The following is a 17,429-nucleotide window of genomic DNA, read 5'->3' on the forward strand; positions in this document are numbered from 1 at the left end:
TTATTGGAAAAACTTACTTAATAACAATGTATTATGTTATTATACTCACAAATATGATTATAATTTTCAGGAAATGATAATAAAAAGAATACTGAAAAATGGAAAACCTACTTCATTGAACATAATTTAAAATTAGATAGACTAATTTTAAATAATGAACCAGATAGTGATGAACTTCCCATAGGGTTAGTAGCAAATACTCAAAGTGATGATGATCTAGATGAATGCTCTTCTACACCTTTTGTTAAAATTCCTCTAGAAGATCGTTCAAAGTATGAAAAACTGGGTTGTAATACTGATGATATTTCTTCAGATGACAGTCAAGCTATGTTAGGTGAAGTTCGGAAAAAATCTTTAAAACGAAGGAAAATTCCTGAATTTAAAACATCTAGTCGATTCCGTAAGGATAAAAAAAATAAAAGTCAACAAAATGAGTCAAATCTATCTGATGATGATTCAATTGGGTCCGCAAGTGACCTCCAAACTCGTAATGATGAAGAAGATACAAGTAAAAATATTCCTGAAACAATGACAATAAAAGATAGTGTACTAACATGTGGTTCATCAGCTTATCACGCTGAATGTGAGAGTATGGCAAGAGATGATATTCCTCCTCCTAATGCACCAGGTGCTACTAGACTAAGGGATCCAGTACCTATTAAAAATATAGATGCTGAAAGACCTTTGATATCTGATAATGAAGGAGATGAATATGAAACTTTAACTAATACTGATGTATTTGCAAAAGCACCTTTCCCAAAAGCAAAAAAAAAATGTAATGATGGCCATTCTGATTTATTTGGCTCAGTACCTTTCAAAGTAATTACAAATCCATTTGAACAAACTGAATTTTCTGATAGTACATATTTCCAAAAAGACAATTTAGTTGAAAACCATTGTATATCAGCACCTAAAGAAGCAATTTTAGTTGATTTGGAACCACAAGATTCTATTTATATGAAAATAATACCAAAAAAAGTAACTCAAGTTGTAACCAATAAAGTCGTTTCAACACTTTCTACTAATAGTGGTTTTAGCAACATGAGTTTTGAAGATTATTCAAGTAGTGATGCAGAAGAATCTCAAGCTCCTGTATACTCACCATTTGAAGTAGTTCGGCCAACAGAATGTGAGATGAAAAGGTCATCATTAAAAAGACGTAGCAATCCATTTACACAGTGAGACTAAATTAATTATCATTTTACTTATGAGCTAGTTTTATTCAGAGAATAATAATATGCCGGTCTTAAAATTGTTGTTTCTATATTAGAAAATATCCTGTGATTTATAAACTATAATAAATCTTACAAAACTACCTATTTTTGAAAAATAATTTTATTTACATTGTGATTTTTAGTTATGTAGTTATTAGGCGATAGTTGTTACTCCTTAAATGAGTAATATTAAGCCACAATATTAACATAAATCTGTCAAATAAGTATTTATATTGTTAAATTTTATTTATTGTTTCTTTTTTCCCTTTGATACTATATTGTTATTTCGTTAATCTAATTTCTTATAGTCATTATTAATATTTTATGTAATTTATTACACATTTTAAGTTATAGCCAAATACTACCTTATATTAATTCTATGTTATGGAATAATGTAAAATCTGTTACTATAATGTGTATTATTAAATTAAATGTATACCCAAAAATTCAGTATTATTTTTAGACAGCTTTAATAGAAAGTTAATAAATAATATTTTCAAAAAACATTTTTTTTTTATATTTCATAGTTTTGCTAGTGCTTGTATCAAAAAGGATTTAAATAAAGTGTAATTGTCATATGGCACATAAATTTATATCATTCACTGTCATAAAATTACAGCATATTTTTACACTTAATTTTATTTCATGATTAAAAGACAGTAGTGAATTATTTTCTGCAATCTAGAAGAAAATCATTTTTTCCCTTAATGAAAACGCCATCTGGATTTGAAGAATACAGATATAAGTTAGCTTATATCTTTCTGCCACCAAACCACATCAGCTATATCTCTACTGCTAAATGTATTGCTTTTTTTCAATAAAAAAAAAAACAATAATAATATATTATTATTTTTAATTTTATATTAATTTAATTCAAAGTCATTAAACCAAAATCAATTTAGAAAAAAAATTATTTCTTAATGAACAGTTGAGAAAAATAATTTTGCTTTTATTGGAAAATGAATGAAGAATATAAAATGAGTGATGGTAATTGTTTTGAACTATTAACTTTGAATAGCAATTTTAGTGTAGGCCTAAGTTAAGACCACAATGTGCTGGAATCTAATAAATGTTTTATGACTTTAATTTTAGATAATGAATATTTGTTTAGTGGAGATGGTAGCGATGCAGACAAGGACTATATGCCAAAGAATAATAATTATAATTCGCAAACCCAATCATCAAAAGATATTATTGACGATTTACTGAGTATCATATGAAATACAGACTTCTAAGAAAAGAGTCAGAAGAATTGATACATGGAAACGGGTGAAATCTAAGATGTTAAGAAATAAAGGTATGACTTATGTAGATTGAAAAGGTAAAACACGCAAGAGTAAAGAATTAATAGAATTCAATTTTAGAGTTAGATATTAATGTAACACTAACTTACCTAAAAATGTCTAAAAATAATTCTTTTTAAATAATGAGAAATAGGAAATTGGGAGTTACAAACAGCATGTTTAAATGACACAATTACAACAAAAAAGGCAAGATCAGTATCATGTGTTTACACTATTAGAGAGTTTACATATCTAGAAGACGGGTGTAAAATATTGTCAGTAAAAAAAAAATCAATGTCTGGTGTTTCTCCTTTTGATAAAAAAAGGTAATAAAACCCTCCAAATAAAATTTTTGAAGAAATAATCAATATCATATGGGAACATATTTATTAATTTCTCAAGTATACAACTTATTATATTAGAGAAAAAAATCCCAACCACAAGTTCTTACCCATAGTATTTTGTAAATAAGTGAAATGTATTACACCAAAAAAAGAGTTTTTGTAGATATATATATAATACAGAATTTAATTTAAGCTTTAACAGGCCTAATACAGATACATATGATGTTTGTGATAAGCTGACCAACAAAATTAAATTAGGGACTACTAAGCAAAAAGAACAGGCAGAAAATCAAAAAGAACTTTATCTACGCTTAACCAGCTACTCGTTTAACAAAGACAATATTAGAAAGATTAAAAATGACACTCATTTACAATCTGTTTCAAATTCACAAAAAACTTTGCATACACCTCATTTAACAAATCAAAAAACCTACTATTACCATCACTTGTGGACTTACTTGGTAATATGTGAACTGAATACTGGTACGGCTAACTTGTACATATGGCATAAAGGACAGGTATCTTAAAGATGTAAAGAAATTGCATCATGTCTATTAAAATTAAAATTTATTAAGAGCATATCTTCAACTGTAAAAGCTCATAAAATACTTTACAGACAACTGTGAAGACCAAAACTAAATCTAATTTATTATAAAATTTTGGTTGTATGTAGTAAGAACATCACATATTGAAATTGTAGATCACAGATTTTTTACTTGTGGGCATTCATATAATGAATGTGAACAAGACTGACTAAATAAAACTGAAGCAAAAGTGTTTTAAGGAGAGCATCTATGTTACAGAATATTGGTATAACTTGGTGAGTCTACAGATAAAAAATTTAATGTGGTAAAAATGGAAGATCTAACCTTTTCAACTACAATTTAAGTAATCAGACAGATACAATTACTACATTTCGAAAAAGGTAGACCAGATACACTTTATTTCAAACAATGTGCTGCTGATGGTCTAAAGATATTTAGTGAGATGTCTATGAAAAGAAAGTCTCGTCGTGGAAGGCTTACAAGTAATTTCCCTCAAAATTTATCCTTGGTATCAATAAAATCTATTTTAAAACCTCCTAAGATAAAAGATCTCATGGATCAAATTCAATTCATCATAATTTTTTCCAAAATTTGTCTAATAATCTTATAAATAATCAATGTCAAGCTCAAGGTGCTTCAGAAGAAGATATACAAAAAAAAGATGATGAAGTGGTCAACTTTTATGATATGGATAAAGACTTGTAACTAATATAAGTTGTTTTTAGTTTTTTGTTTTAAACATGGTGTTATTGTTACCAAGTTATATATTGATAATCTTATTTTACAATATAAAGTTTTTTCAATAATTTTTTATTAAAGACTGACAGTATGTGATTTTTATAATTTTGTCTTCTAATGATAATAGGTTATTATTTTTATACTTAAAAAAGTTTATTGATTTTTTTAGTCAATTAATTACTGAATAACATTGAGATTAATTAATATTAGTAAAAATTACTAAAGATATAAATGTTATATTCGACTATTTCATTTTGAAGTAAAGGGATATAAGTGAGATACAGTTTTAAAAAGTGGTCCATGGATCCAAAAATATGTTGTTCAAAATTTACATTATTTCGTGTCAAACTTATACGAACATACAATACAAATTAATCATAAGATCATGTATATCCTTGTACTCTGATTTATGAGATCATGTGAAATTTGAATTTGATTATTACAAAAAAAATATGTCTCTTATACCCCTCGTGTTCTAGTCGCCTCAATTGAAATTATATGAAATTATTTATTATGAAACAATATCTAATAGAAATAATTTTTAAAAAAAATCATAAATGACAGGAATGGTATTATTTAGAACCGTATTAATCCTGAAAATATTTATCGGTAAAATAAGTATGAGAACGATTCTACATTGGTATATTTATGGGGGTCTATGGGTTGAGAACCCTATGAATAAAAAATCATAGTAGTGAGGTTGTAAATCTCCCTTTTTACTCTACATTTTAAAAGCTATCTGGACCACATTACAAAGTTTCTAAATACACCATTTTTATTTTAATATGGAATATATATTATGAAATGATAATTTCAAAAAATAGGCATCAATTTTTGTTTATAAATTAATATTAGTTCGCTTTATGAAATAATAGAAGAAACTAAATAAACTTAACTATTTAATATCCAAAAAATAAGTTAATTTAAAATTCAAAAATCGAGTTTTCTACAATAAAAACTAGGATCCATGTTATGTCACACTTAATCACACATCTTCTATATTTCACTATTTTAGGCCCTATTTTTTAAAAAAACATTAATATTTTTATTTTTTAATACACTAACAAAGATTCATCATTTTCCAGATTTTGGAGGGAGCAAACTTATCAACTGTGCCTAAGCCTTCTATAGCCCCTGTTGTAGTACCTTTATATCAAAGTTATGATTAAATTAAAAAATGTAATTCTCTACTACGAATGAAATTTATTTGTTTATTTTAAGATCTTGAAACAGTGTAAAAGGTGAATATTATGAAGTTGCCTGAAAACACTGAATAGTTATAAAAGCATTTTCAATAGTATGCGTATTAAAATTAAAGTATTGGTTAAAATTTGACTTAAAAAAGAATGCATGTAACAGTTGCTTTCAAATTTTGAAGCAATAATAAAAAATGTACAAGCACATATTTTGCATTAAAATTATTTATAATATTATATTTAAAAAATTGTAATAAAAAATGTTGTTTTTTTTCAATAAAATAATTTTTTTATACTTGACTCATTTAATAAATTTTTCTAGTTTTCTTAGAAAACTTGTTTTGTTTTTAGTATGAACAATATCTTAATTTTATAGAAAAGTAAATCAAATATACAATACATTAAATGCAAACATGAAAGTCTGTGGATTTACTGTTCCTTACAATAACTGCAGGTAAGTATGATTAAGATATAATTAAACATACTTATTTAATATTTAATCCAATAAATTATCAGTCAGGTAGGCGAAAAAACCGGTATTGTTAACTGATCTAGTCCAGTCACCCACAGTAATGAAATAGCAGCCAAGCTGGCTTGTAGTGTGCGTGTATTTTATTTTTCACTACTTAATTATTAAAAATTATTTAAAGTAATTTTATTATGGAGTTTCCAAATAACCTTCTAAAATATGTTTGTTAGTAGTATGTGAATGTAAAAACAGAGGCAAAATGTTCCAATGGCCGTGGCTGATGATATGTGTGGCTCTCATTAGCACGGTAATAATGATGTATTTTCCTCTAACACTAATTGTTCATTTATAATTTTTGTAGTTTTTATAAAGTGTAAAATAATTACTTATTATACATGGCCATGAAAAATAATAGTTAAGTAAAAATTATATATATAGAAGTTGTTTAGGCACTACTAGTATTTTTCGATTTTAGATTAACAACGATGTACAAATCGTTGATGCTCTCTACTATATTAAAGTTGCTAATTATACCTATCATATACATACTGATCATTATACTCTTTTATGTATAGATAATACTGTACAATTATTTACAGGTAACGTTTATAATCAATTTTTGACCTCTAAAACTCGATTTTTCAATTAAACATGATAGGATGTAGCTATTACGCACTATTTTTATTAATTAGTTTTAAAATTTAATCAATACCTTATGTTTATGCTCATATAGGTATTCTATCATACATTAATTGTAAAAAAAAATCAAAATATTTAGCTAACTTATTACAGTGTTAATTTTTTATCTGTTTAAAAATCAAAATGAACCCATCATTTGATGAAGTACTATTAGGATTCAAGTCCATCGTATTAACTCTAATAGATATATTGATGTTATAAATGAATAATTTTTATAGTTATACTACAAAATATCACAACATAATATATGTATGTTATACATGTTACAGACAATGTGATACATTGGTCAAATATTGTAGCCCAGCATGAAATTTATGATTTATTTAAATAAAGTTTCACCTAGTTCGGCCAAAGTAGAACTATTTAATGTCTGTATAATAAATGATGTATCGTTATTTTCTGTTTACCGAATAGAGGTTTCACCTATTACCACAAAAGGAAATGATAACGGTGCTGTTAATATAAAATTAAAGTCATAGTATCTAGGCGTATAGTAATAGGTGTTAATATCAATATGAGATATCATTATCTTTAATATATTTCAGAAAATATCTGTACCACAGAAATTGACTAACGCAAGTACAAAAATTATGATTTTCGGATTGTTATATTTTTGTACTTGAAATTTAAGTATTAAATATATAAAAGTTTACATCGATCCTAAACAAGGTTGAAATTGGAGTCTTAACTGTGCAGTTACAAAATTTACTTTAGGACAGATCTCAAAGTCTTACGGATCTTAACCCATCTAATTTCATTAATTACCATAATTATGGTAGTAAAATTACAAAAGTATAATTATAATTTTATGTCAATGTGGAGGAGTCCTTAGCCCCTCTATTGAATATGCCACTATACTTCTTTGATATTATACTGGTGATTTATTTATTATGAACCACTTGATAAATCGAAAAGTCAAAATAATATTAATAATTTTTTATGGGTTTCTTTTATCATTACTTCTCTCGATTTATCAATTATGAAGTATTTTTTTATGTTTATCCTTATACTCTTTAAGGGTGTCAACTATAATTTCTCAAATGGAAACACGCATAATTAACTATCATAGTTAATTGATAATTATCTAATTAAAAAAATGACTGGTCGATAACAATTTTTGAATCAAAATTTAGTGGTTATTGGAATGTTTATACTTAGACGACAAGAAAAGTATGGCCGGGAAATGTCCAGTTATAAAAATAGCATCACTTGGTCATTATTTAAATTGTGAATAACTTTTGAAATATTGGTCCAAAAGTTATTATCGACTAGTTATTTTCTTAAGAGGACGCCATACAGAGAATGAAAAACGGGTTTAAACATGTTTTGCGGGGGACTACTTCATTTGATCTGTATTGATGTTAGAGTTTCAAAATTTTTACCAAATTATAGAGGACAAAATTATCTGTGATCTAGCGTTTTTATTTTTTTGTTAACATAATTTCTAGTACTTTATATTTACTATTAAACATTCCTATTTTTTTGATTTTTTAAATGTTTAATAAATAGCTTCAGAGTTGTGTTATCAAAATTATAAAAACGCTAGATCACAGATAATTTTCTCCTTTATAATTTGGTAAAAAATTTGGGACTCTAGCATCGATACAGATCAAATACCAGGTGTATAACTTAATAATGGGGATTTTTAAAAAAATAAAAACACAGCATTTTAAATAGAAATACAAAAAGCGTTTATTCAAAATAATTACCATTTGAATTTATACATTTCTCCCATCTTAATGGCAAGTTATGGATACCTTTCCAAAAAAATTTTTCTTCTTTCGCAGCAAACCATTCCGATAGCCATTTTTCTACGTCTTCGTAAGATTTAAAGTGCTGTTCAGCCAAAGCGTGTGCCATCGAAGAAAATAAATGATAATCAGACGGGGCTAAGTCTGGTGAGTATGGCGGGTGCGCAAGAACTTCCCATCCAAGTTTTTTTGTGGTGTCCTTGACCAGTTTTGTGGTGTGAGATGGAGCGTTGTCGTGAAGCAGTATAACTTTGTCATGTCTCTTAGCCCATTCTGGTCGTTTATCGATCAGTGATTGATTTAAATTGATAAGTTGTTGTTTATACCGTTCTCCATTTACAGTTTCACCAGGCTTTAGAAGTTCGTGGTATAAAATACCCTTTTGGTCCCACCAAATACAAAGCATAGTTTTTTTTCCGTACCGATTTGGTCTTGGAATCGACTGGGCGGGTTGTCCTGGATTAACATACGACTTTTTTCGTTTCGGATTTTCGAAATAAATCCATTTCTCGTCTCCAGTGACTATGCGGTGCAAAAAAGATTTTTTTTCGTACCGAGAAAGCAGCGATAAACTTGTAACTTTCCTATTTTCCATTTGCCGTTCGTTGAGGTTATGTGGAACCCATTTTCCCGCTTTTAAAATCTTTCCCATCATATTTAAGCGTTTGGAAATTGCTGCTTGAGTTACTTGAAGTCTCTCCGCAAGTTGTTTCTGCGTTTGGCAGGGATCTTCATCAAGTAACTCTTCCAATTCACTATCTTGGAATTTTTTCGGCTGCCCCGGACGCTCTTTGTCTGACACATCGAAATCGCCAACTTTGAAGCGATTAAACCAGCGCTCACAAGTATTCTGGGATAAACAATGCTCTCCGTAAACTCCTTGAAGTATACGGTAACTTTCAGCAGCACTTTTTTTTAAGAGAAAGTAATGTAACAAAACCTCCCGCAAATGCTCTTTTTTTGGAACAAATTCCGACATTTTAACACGTAAAAAAAAATGATATAAGCGCTTTCAAAAAGTACGACTTTCACTACTTTAAAGGGTTATGTCGATAAAAAAAATTGCTCACATATCAAGCCACGTGCTCTATTATATGAGTGTAACGCCATCTGTTGAAAAATATCCCCATTATTAAGTTATACACCTGGTAGAGTAGTCCCGCGCAAAACAGTTTTTATGCAAAATAATAAATTTTTGTCTATCGACATGTGTCGGTCCCTAGTGGCATTTATCACGTGACGAATTTTTTGTTGAATGACAATAACCAATTACCCTCACCCTTCAACTGCTACCTTGCCAACGATTAAAACCAGTTATTTTTATACTTTGTTATCGACGAACCGGGGCACCATTTAGCAGTCGCTTATCTGAATTTGTAAAATAATTGTTATTATTGACGGGTGATGAGACTTAAATTTTAACTTTACTGTGTTCATTTTTACACGTAAATAATAATGCAAATATAATAAAAATATTTATTGATCGGAAATCTGTCAGAAATTTACGTGGAGTTTTATTTTGTAACATTAGAAAACATTCTTGTTACGAATATGAGTCCACAGTATACATTATATTCGTGGACAGCAGGATGGATCAACCGTCTTTTTAGTAGTAGTAGTAGTCTTTTTAGTAATTTAAAATTAGATATTCTTTTTCCAAAAATTAATTATTTGCCAAAAAAATAAAGGTCATCATTAAAAATGTTGTGTATTAAATTAAAGTTTACCAGTCCTGAATTTATTTATACTACGTATATTGTATCACTTAAAACTATTTTTTGTGAGTTTTAAGACTCGTGTATCAGTTTTATAAAAATTTTGTAACATGAATAATTATTATGAAACAGTTATTAAACAGCATTTTACAAATTTCTGATTGACTACAAATATATTTATGATACATAGAATACTCTTTACATAATACTTTTATTTTATGTATGTAATTAGTGGGCGTACGCACCAAGTTTACTTGCATTATAGTGAGTATAAACTTAAATTAAATTTTATATGAGCATTTTGGTATTCAAATTTTTTAATCTAAAATAAAATCTGCTATTGCGTATTTTTTTAATTCACAGATAAACATTTTTAATTTACATTTTTTGCACATACCAGATTTTTCACGCCTAGCTTAATTTAAGGTTAGTTAAAAATAATGATTCTTTCGAAATTTGAATTTGAATGGAATGGAATGGTAGAAAAATGATATATGATAAAGGGATTTTTGATAAATGTGAAATGGTATTTATTTTATGATTTCTATATCCGTTTGTTTGATAATCGGTATCTAATTCGTTTATGTATATTATTTTTTGGTAATATCTTTCACAAATTTTATACTAATCAAATATGAATTTACACTCTTATTTCTTGCTTTCACAGTTCCCAAAGAGATTACTGAAATCGGATATAAAAGAACAAAAAAAAAAAAGTGACGAAATTCACTAATTAAAATCACTATCATAAGAAACGCTTCGATTCAAAACTGTAGATAGTGTTTAATTCTAAGAAATTGATGGATAATTACAAAAGCAACATCAACTTCTATTTCCTTAATTATACCCAGATTAGTAATTCTTTTAATTATAAATTATATAATTTTTTAAATTAATTGTTTACATATTATTATTGATTTTGATTTTTAATATGTTAAAAGTAATCATTTTGAACCTACTTTTTTTTGTCTTTTAAAGTGAAAGTTTTAATAATAAAAAAAAAATGAATTTGTTACCATAACTTATAGTTCAACTTGCAAGTTTGAAATTGACATTATTAAATAGAAAAAAAGAAATTTTTAAGATTAATATGCCATCAGAAATTATAACTACTATTTATAGTACATGTATCAGAAAAATTCGATTTTTTTAAATTTTTATCGTAATAGATAACTGAAAATGAAATAATGGTAATCATTTCCTAATAACTTTTAATCATTGATTACAATGTTTCAAGTTTTGAACGCCCCCTATATAAGGGGAAATTGACCAATTTTAATAAAAAGTATGTCAAATGAAAGATGTACTTATAATGTATTTAGAAAAAAAAAATTTGCTGATACTTAAATTTTTCGTAAAGTTATAGCATTTTTAAGTTGAAAATTTAAAATCGAAAATTTTAACACAAAAATAGCGTTTTTTTAACTACGCCTTCCGTTTGCATGCAGAAGATAAAGTGTCGGGACAAATTTTTTTTTTCATTTTACAGTACATAAAATAAGCTTTAATTTGGTATATGTTTAAAGGACGCAGTATTTCCGGAACATTTTCAAAAATTAAGTTGAAAAAGTTAGTTTTTGTAAAAGAGTTGCTATTTTAAATGCTCCCCAGTGAGCAGGTTAAGTGTTAAATTTTCAAAAAAATGATATCAAATATAAGGGAAATATCTAAGGTTTTAGTATAAAAAAAAATTATGTTGATTTTTAAAAAAGTTATGGAATTTTTAAGAAAAAAAAGTGAAAAAAATGACAAAATTTACCGATTTTTAAAATTGTAATTTTTTTGGAGATTTGTGATTGGAGAGCTGAGAAAAAGTAGTGACAGACACACAAAAAAAAAAATAAATAAAATAAACACATCATGGTAAAATTAATACCTTCTCAGCTTCGCATCGAAGCTAAAAATATATAAAATAATAAAAAATTTGTTTAATTAATTTTTTTCTTCTTTTTCCCTCGACTCTACCGATTATTTGCAAGGCAAAACCGCACTGCACTAAAAACTAACAGATGACTGTAAATTAAAGGTGATTGTGTCATGGATAGTAACAATGCATTAAAAGATATAAAAAAAACTTTTATTTTCTATTTTCGGTCGAAAAGAATCGATTTACAACCAGTAAAAATTTTAATAATTAGTTCCCCAACAATTTTAATTATATACAATGTTTTAAACTTAACTAAGTACTAACTACATACATATTACTAGATATTATTATTATAGATTTCATGTAACAATAAATTATATAAAATTATCTATAAAATTAATTTTTTCATAGTTGTGAATAAATTATTAACTACAAATGTGATACTCGCAACACTTTAACGTTTAATAAGCGGTAGCATTTGAAATAATATTATATTATAATCTTATGATATTTTATTATAATTACATATTCATTTTGTTTTATATTATGAGAGCTTTATCGCCTAGCATAGCATAACTGTTAATAGTAGAATGATGTGCTGCTCCAAAATAATATTAGGCGGTCGTACAGGTGTGCGCATGGTATATGGATTGTATGAAAGGGGGTGATTGAAGAGTTCGGTTGTAAAACATCTAAAAGCGCATTCTCTCGGTCATATCATTGTTTCGTTTGCCCGTATGGCGTCCTCTTAATTAGATCAAGATCTGATAAATAAGCTAGTTTATTATGTGAGAAATTAAAGTTGACACCTTTATAATGTATAGGATGAACATAAAGAAATACTTCATGATTGGTAAATTGAGAAAAACATTGATAAAAAAGCAAAATTATTAATATTCATTTTTTTCCGATTAATTAAGTGTTCGCAATAAATAAATCATTTTGTATATAAAAAAAATTAATGTATCAATTGGAAAAGAATATTTACTATCTAACGTGTCAAAATGGCTTTCTAAAATTTTGAGCCAATGTAGCTGCCTTGTCGGACTAGACCGAAATACGCCTGATCTGGATACATAAAATTTTGTTACGATCATTCTTTTTATAATTTTTCTAAGTTTTAAGAGTTTAAGTTCTCACTAAATTTGCGTTAAAAAAATTTGAGATAATTCACCTAAAAATTAAACTCATGGTATATCAATCAGTTTTTAAATATAAGTATGTCAACAATATTTATATATTCTTTAACTTTTCAAAAAAGTTAATTTTTCTGTTTCTGTTTCTTTGTCTTCAAAGAGTTAAATACGCCACTGACAACTCTCTATTACATATTTTTTTTTAATACAATCAAATTATACCAAAAACATTGGTCTGGGAGTTCAAGTATAAAAATCATTTCATAAATCTTATTAGTAGATGAAAAGGTGTTTTCAAAATTCAATCCCGTGTGTTTCGAAAATTCCAATTAGTTAACAAAAATTAATAAATATTATGGGGAAGGCTTATGAAACCACATCTCCCTAAAATAATGTATGATCCTTAAGCCGAGTATGAGATTTTTTTTAATTAGCTGAACCATCCAAAAGTGATGAGGGTATTTAAAAATTTTCAATTTGAACAATCATGACTTTATGGAATAGTTTTTTAATTATTACCTAATAATAATATTAATGAAATCTTTCTTTTATAAATTTAATGAAGTTGAAAGGTAAGTTCTATAAGACTGTAGATAATGGAGTTGTGGTGTAGTGGGAAAAGAGTATACAAAAACAGAAAGAACACAGGAGGAGAATTGAGGATCCAATAATAATAGATGAAGAGATGAAAAGTAAAGTAAAAATAGTTAAGTTAAGTGACAGAATTATAGTTATAAAATTCATTTTCGAGGAAAAAGTGTTGAATGTAGTAAGTGACTATGCATCACAAGTAGGATGTGATGAACTAAACAAAGAATGGTTTTGGAGAGAGATGGATGAAGTAAGGAATATCTGATAATGAGAATGCGGTGATAGGTGGTGATTTGAATGGACATGTCGGTAATGTCAGTGAGAAAAGGATATGAGAAAAAGTATATGGAGTGTATGGTTTTAGTGGAAAAAATGCGGCTGGGGAAATATTTATAACAGAAGTTTATTATAAATAGATTATAAGTGTTTTAATGTAATATTATTCATGAATTAAAATTTTATAGGTTCAATGGCAAGCTTTACTGACTGAAAGTATTAATGGATATTATTGGAATTGGCGAGAATATTCAACTATTTCTAGAGAATTTTACTCGAGACCAAAAAGAGGTGATTCTAACCCGGAAAATACTACACCAATTACAATAGATTCGAATACTAAGTAATTCTTGATTACTTTTGCATAAAGTTTGTCTTATATATATTCGTTATTTGAAAACATGTCTTTACGAAGCCTAACATTAAAATTTAAGAATCATGTTTTCGTTTTTTGTGTCGATTTCAAACCTGCAATTAGAGTTTCGCATATGGCCTAAATAATAACAAAATCCTTCTAATTTAAATAACAAATATTTATGCTTGATTATTAGGTTACGTATGAATAATCAATAAATATATTTTAATTAAAAATAAGTTGAAAAAGTTTACTTTCTATACGCATATTTAAGTTTTGAACCCCCCAGTATAAAGGGAAATGATTCGACTTTAAAAAAAAAGTATGTCAAATGAAAGAAGTATATAAATAGTATTTCTTATGAAAAAATTGTATTGATCCATACATTAATTAAAAAGTTATAGAAATATACAGTTAAAAATGTAAAATATCGAGAATTTTAACACAATAAATATAGTTTTAAAAAACACGCTTTTAAAGCACATTGAACTAAAAAGTTAAAAATAAGCTTAAAATAATAATGAACGAAAAATACTAGTATTATTATGATATAAGCGTAGGTGCTTTGTGTCATATTTAACACGCTTATATTAGTTTCACCTGTATGTATGTATGTATGTATGTATGTACAGTGGAACCTCGATTAACCGTGCTTCGATTATCCGTGTTCGCGATTAACCGTGCTCACTCTTCCGAAAATTTAAAAATAGTTATGGATTGTACGTATTATGGAGATAACAATATCAAGATAAACAATATTGTAGATTATTACAAATTGTATTTATCGTATCACCTTCAGTTTACTATAAGCGTTCGCGACGTTACCTTATCTAATAATGAGTGTTAAACGAAAACGTATCGTTCTTTCTCTTGAGAAAAAAGTGTTGATTATTAACCGAGCTGTAGATCATGGTGAAAGTATACAAAAACTTGCAGACGAGTTTGGCGTGGGTCAACAGACAGTTCGTGACTTAATCAAACAAAAAAATGAAATTTTTAAGTTCATATCTTGTCCAGAATTATCAGCTACGAGAAAAACTATGAAAAAGTCATCATTATCAGATATGGAATCTGCTCTTTTTGAATGGTTTAAACAGAAGCGTATTGAAGGACTTCCAATTTCTGGGCCAATAGTTTGTGAAAAAGCAAAATGGTTTCATGAAAATTTGAAAATAGAGGAAAGTTTTAATGCTTCACAAGGTTGGTTATTTAGATTCAAAACTCGTCATGGTATAAGACAGCTGGACATTCAAGGTGAATGTCTCAGTGGAGATTTGACTGCTGCAACACTGTTTAATGACGAATTCAATTCAATGCTTTCAAAATTGAACCTGTCCCCTGATCAAGTGTACAACGCAGATGAATCAGGTCTATTCTGGAAAATGTTACCCTCAAAAACACTTGCCGCGCAATCTGAAAAATCAGCTCCTGGACATAAATCTAGCAAAGAACGACTTACTATTATGACATGTTCAAATGCAACCGGTACACATAAGATCAAATTAACTGTAATTGGAAAAGCTAAAAAACCAAGATCTTTTAAAGGAACCGAAATGAAATATTTTCCATGTGATTATTACCACCACCCAAAAGCTTGGATGAACCAGGTTATTTTTAGTGAATGGTATTTTAACGTTTTTGTACCTTCTGTAAAAAAATTTCAAGATGAAAAAGGTATACCAAAAAGAGCTGTTCTTCTGCTTGATAACGCTCCTTCACACCCCTCAGAATCTACCCTGAAAACAATGGATGGTCAAATTTTTGTCTATTATCTACCACCTAACGTAACTTCCTTAATACAGCCAATGGATCAAGGCGTGATTTCCTGTTTGAAACGAAAGTACAAAAAGATATTTCTCCGTTATCTCTTACAAGAAAATTGTTATGATTCAATGAAAGAACTTTTGAAAACATGGACCATAAAAGATGCCATTTTCGCAGTATGTAATGCTTGGGAAAATGTACCTGCAAGTACGTTACGACTTTCTTGGGCGAAAATCTTAGATCAAGGTTATGGTGACGAAGAAAATGTCGAAGATACAGATATAGAAGATTGTCTTGAACTTGCTACATCTATTCCAGATTTCACTAACGTTGATAAAGACGATATTGTTGATTGGCTACAAAAAGATCATAACGAAGAGGGATTTGAGCGTTTAAGTGACTTTGACATAGCAGCTCGTTATGGCAGTACAAGTACACTATCTACCTCACAAAAGCTTGATTCTTCTTCTGAGAGTGATAATGAAAGTGAGAGTTTTGAAAAAATACAGACTAGCCAAGCAATGGAAGCAGTTGATGTCCTTTTGAAATTTTGCGAGCAGGAGGATTTTGACTTCCATGACGTTATTGGCTTAAGAAAAATAAGAAGTGAAGTGAGGACAATTATTTCAAAACAAAAAAAACAAAGGCTGATCACTTCTTACTTTTCTTAAGTCAATAACGTCATCCTCATAACTTATTATGTATGCATCATTTGTATTAATATAAAACATTTTTTAATTAAATTAAATAAATTACATTTCTTATTATAATTAAATAAAAATTTCATTATTATAAAAAGTCTCGATCAACCGTGGTTTTCATTTATCCGTGTGACCCGCTCCCCGTCATTACCCCGGATAATCGAGGTTCCACTGTATGTATGTATGTATGTAACTCTCCAAACGCCACGCGTTATCACATATTCCGTCGTCTAGACTAGACAGTCATAACGCATTCACCCCACCCCACGCCTCGCTCATCACACACCGGCAATATTATTCCTGTATAAATTTATTTTTGGTTATCGTACCCGTACACGAGTGCTTGTCATCAATATTATATATATATAAACAAATTTTTATTTTGACTGACCAATACCATCCGCGTACCATACGGCTTATGTATATATTCCTACCGCCGTTTATACCTCAGGTTTAACGTTAGTCCCACCCGCCCGCCCACAAAACACGGCTATACCTAATGCATGATACGTTTACGTACTTAAGTCGCTTTACATGTATATATATATATATTCTAATAACTATTAAAAATATATAATAACACACTTTATTCTTATTTAGAGAACTCATTCATTCCGATTACAAAGGATGAATTCAGTATCGTCATTTTTTGTCACTACCTCCATGTTCCGGGAGTGGGTAATTTACACGCCTGCTGCTTTCCTTGGATGTGGGAGCCGTTTCTCAGACTCCCTCCCCGGAATCGAACCCTGATTTACCGTTACCCGTTATAACCATGATATTGA

The 17,429-nt window shown here is 28.3% G+C and overlaps 3 protein-coding genes across 3 annotated transcripts in view; all 3 read left to right on the forward strand.

The window, feature by feature from the left end:
- LOC126901101 (uncharacterized) overlaps positions 1-6,030 on the forward strand; it is a 17,521-nt gene extending 11,491 nt beyond the window's left edge. Inside the window, exons 13-15 of the mRNA XM_050677329.1 lie at positions 71-2,511; positions 5,672-5,774; positions 5,837-6,030. Coding sequence (XP_050533286.1) covers positions 71-1,182 — 1,112 coding nt within the window. The 3' untranslated portion in view covers positions 1,183-2,511; positions 5,672-5,774; positions 5,837-6,030. The remainder of the gene's footprint in view (positions 1-70; positions 2,512-5,671; positions 5,775-5,836) is intronic.
- Positions 5,947-17,429, forward strand: part of LOC126901109 (uncharacterized) — a 23,724-nt gene continuing 12,241 nt past the window's right edge. The window contains exons 1-2 of the mRNA XM_050677348.1: positions 5,947-6,096; positions 14,013-14,167. Of these exons, the coding sequence (XP_050533305.1) occupies positions 6,049-6,096; positions 14,013-14,167 (203 nt within the window). The 5' untranslated portion in view covers positions 5,947-6,048. The remainder of the gene's footprint in view (positions 6,097-14,012; positions 14,168-17,429) is intronic.
- Positions 14,174-17,117, forward strand: LOC126901105 (jerky protein homolog-like). Its single transcript, XM_050677335.1, has one exon. The coding sequence runs from the start codon at positions 15,016-15,018 to the stop codon at positions 16,612-16,614; it is 1,599 nt and encodes a 532-aa protein (XP_050533292.1). The 5' UTR covers positions 14,174-15,015; the 3' UTR covers positions 16,615-17,117.

The sequence above is a fragment of the Daktulosphaira vitifoliae genome, unplaced genomic scaffold, assembly GCF_025091365.1.
Source record: "Daktulosphaira vitifoliae isolate Bord-2020 unplaced genomic scaffold, ASM2509136v1 Scaffold_3, whole genome shotgun sequence".
Lineage (NCBI taxonomy): Eukaryota > Metazoa > Arthropoda > Insecta > Hemiptera > Phylloxeridae > Daktulosphaira > Daktulosphaira vitifoliae.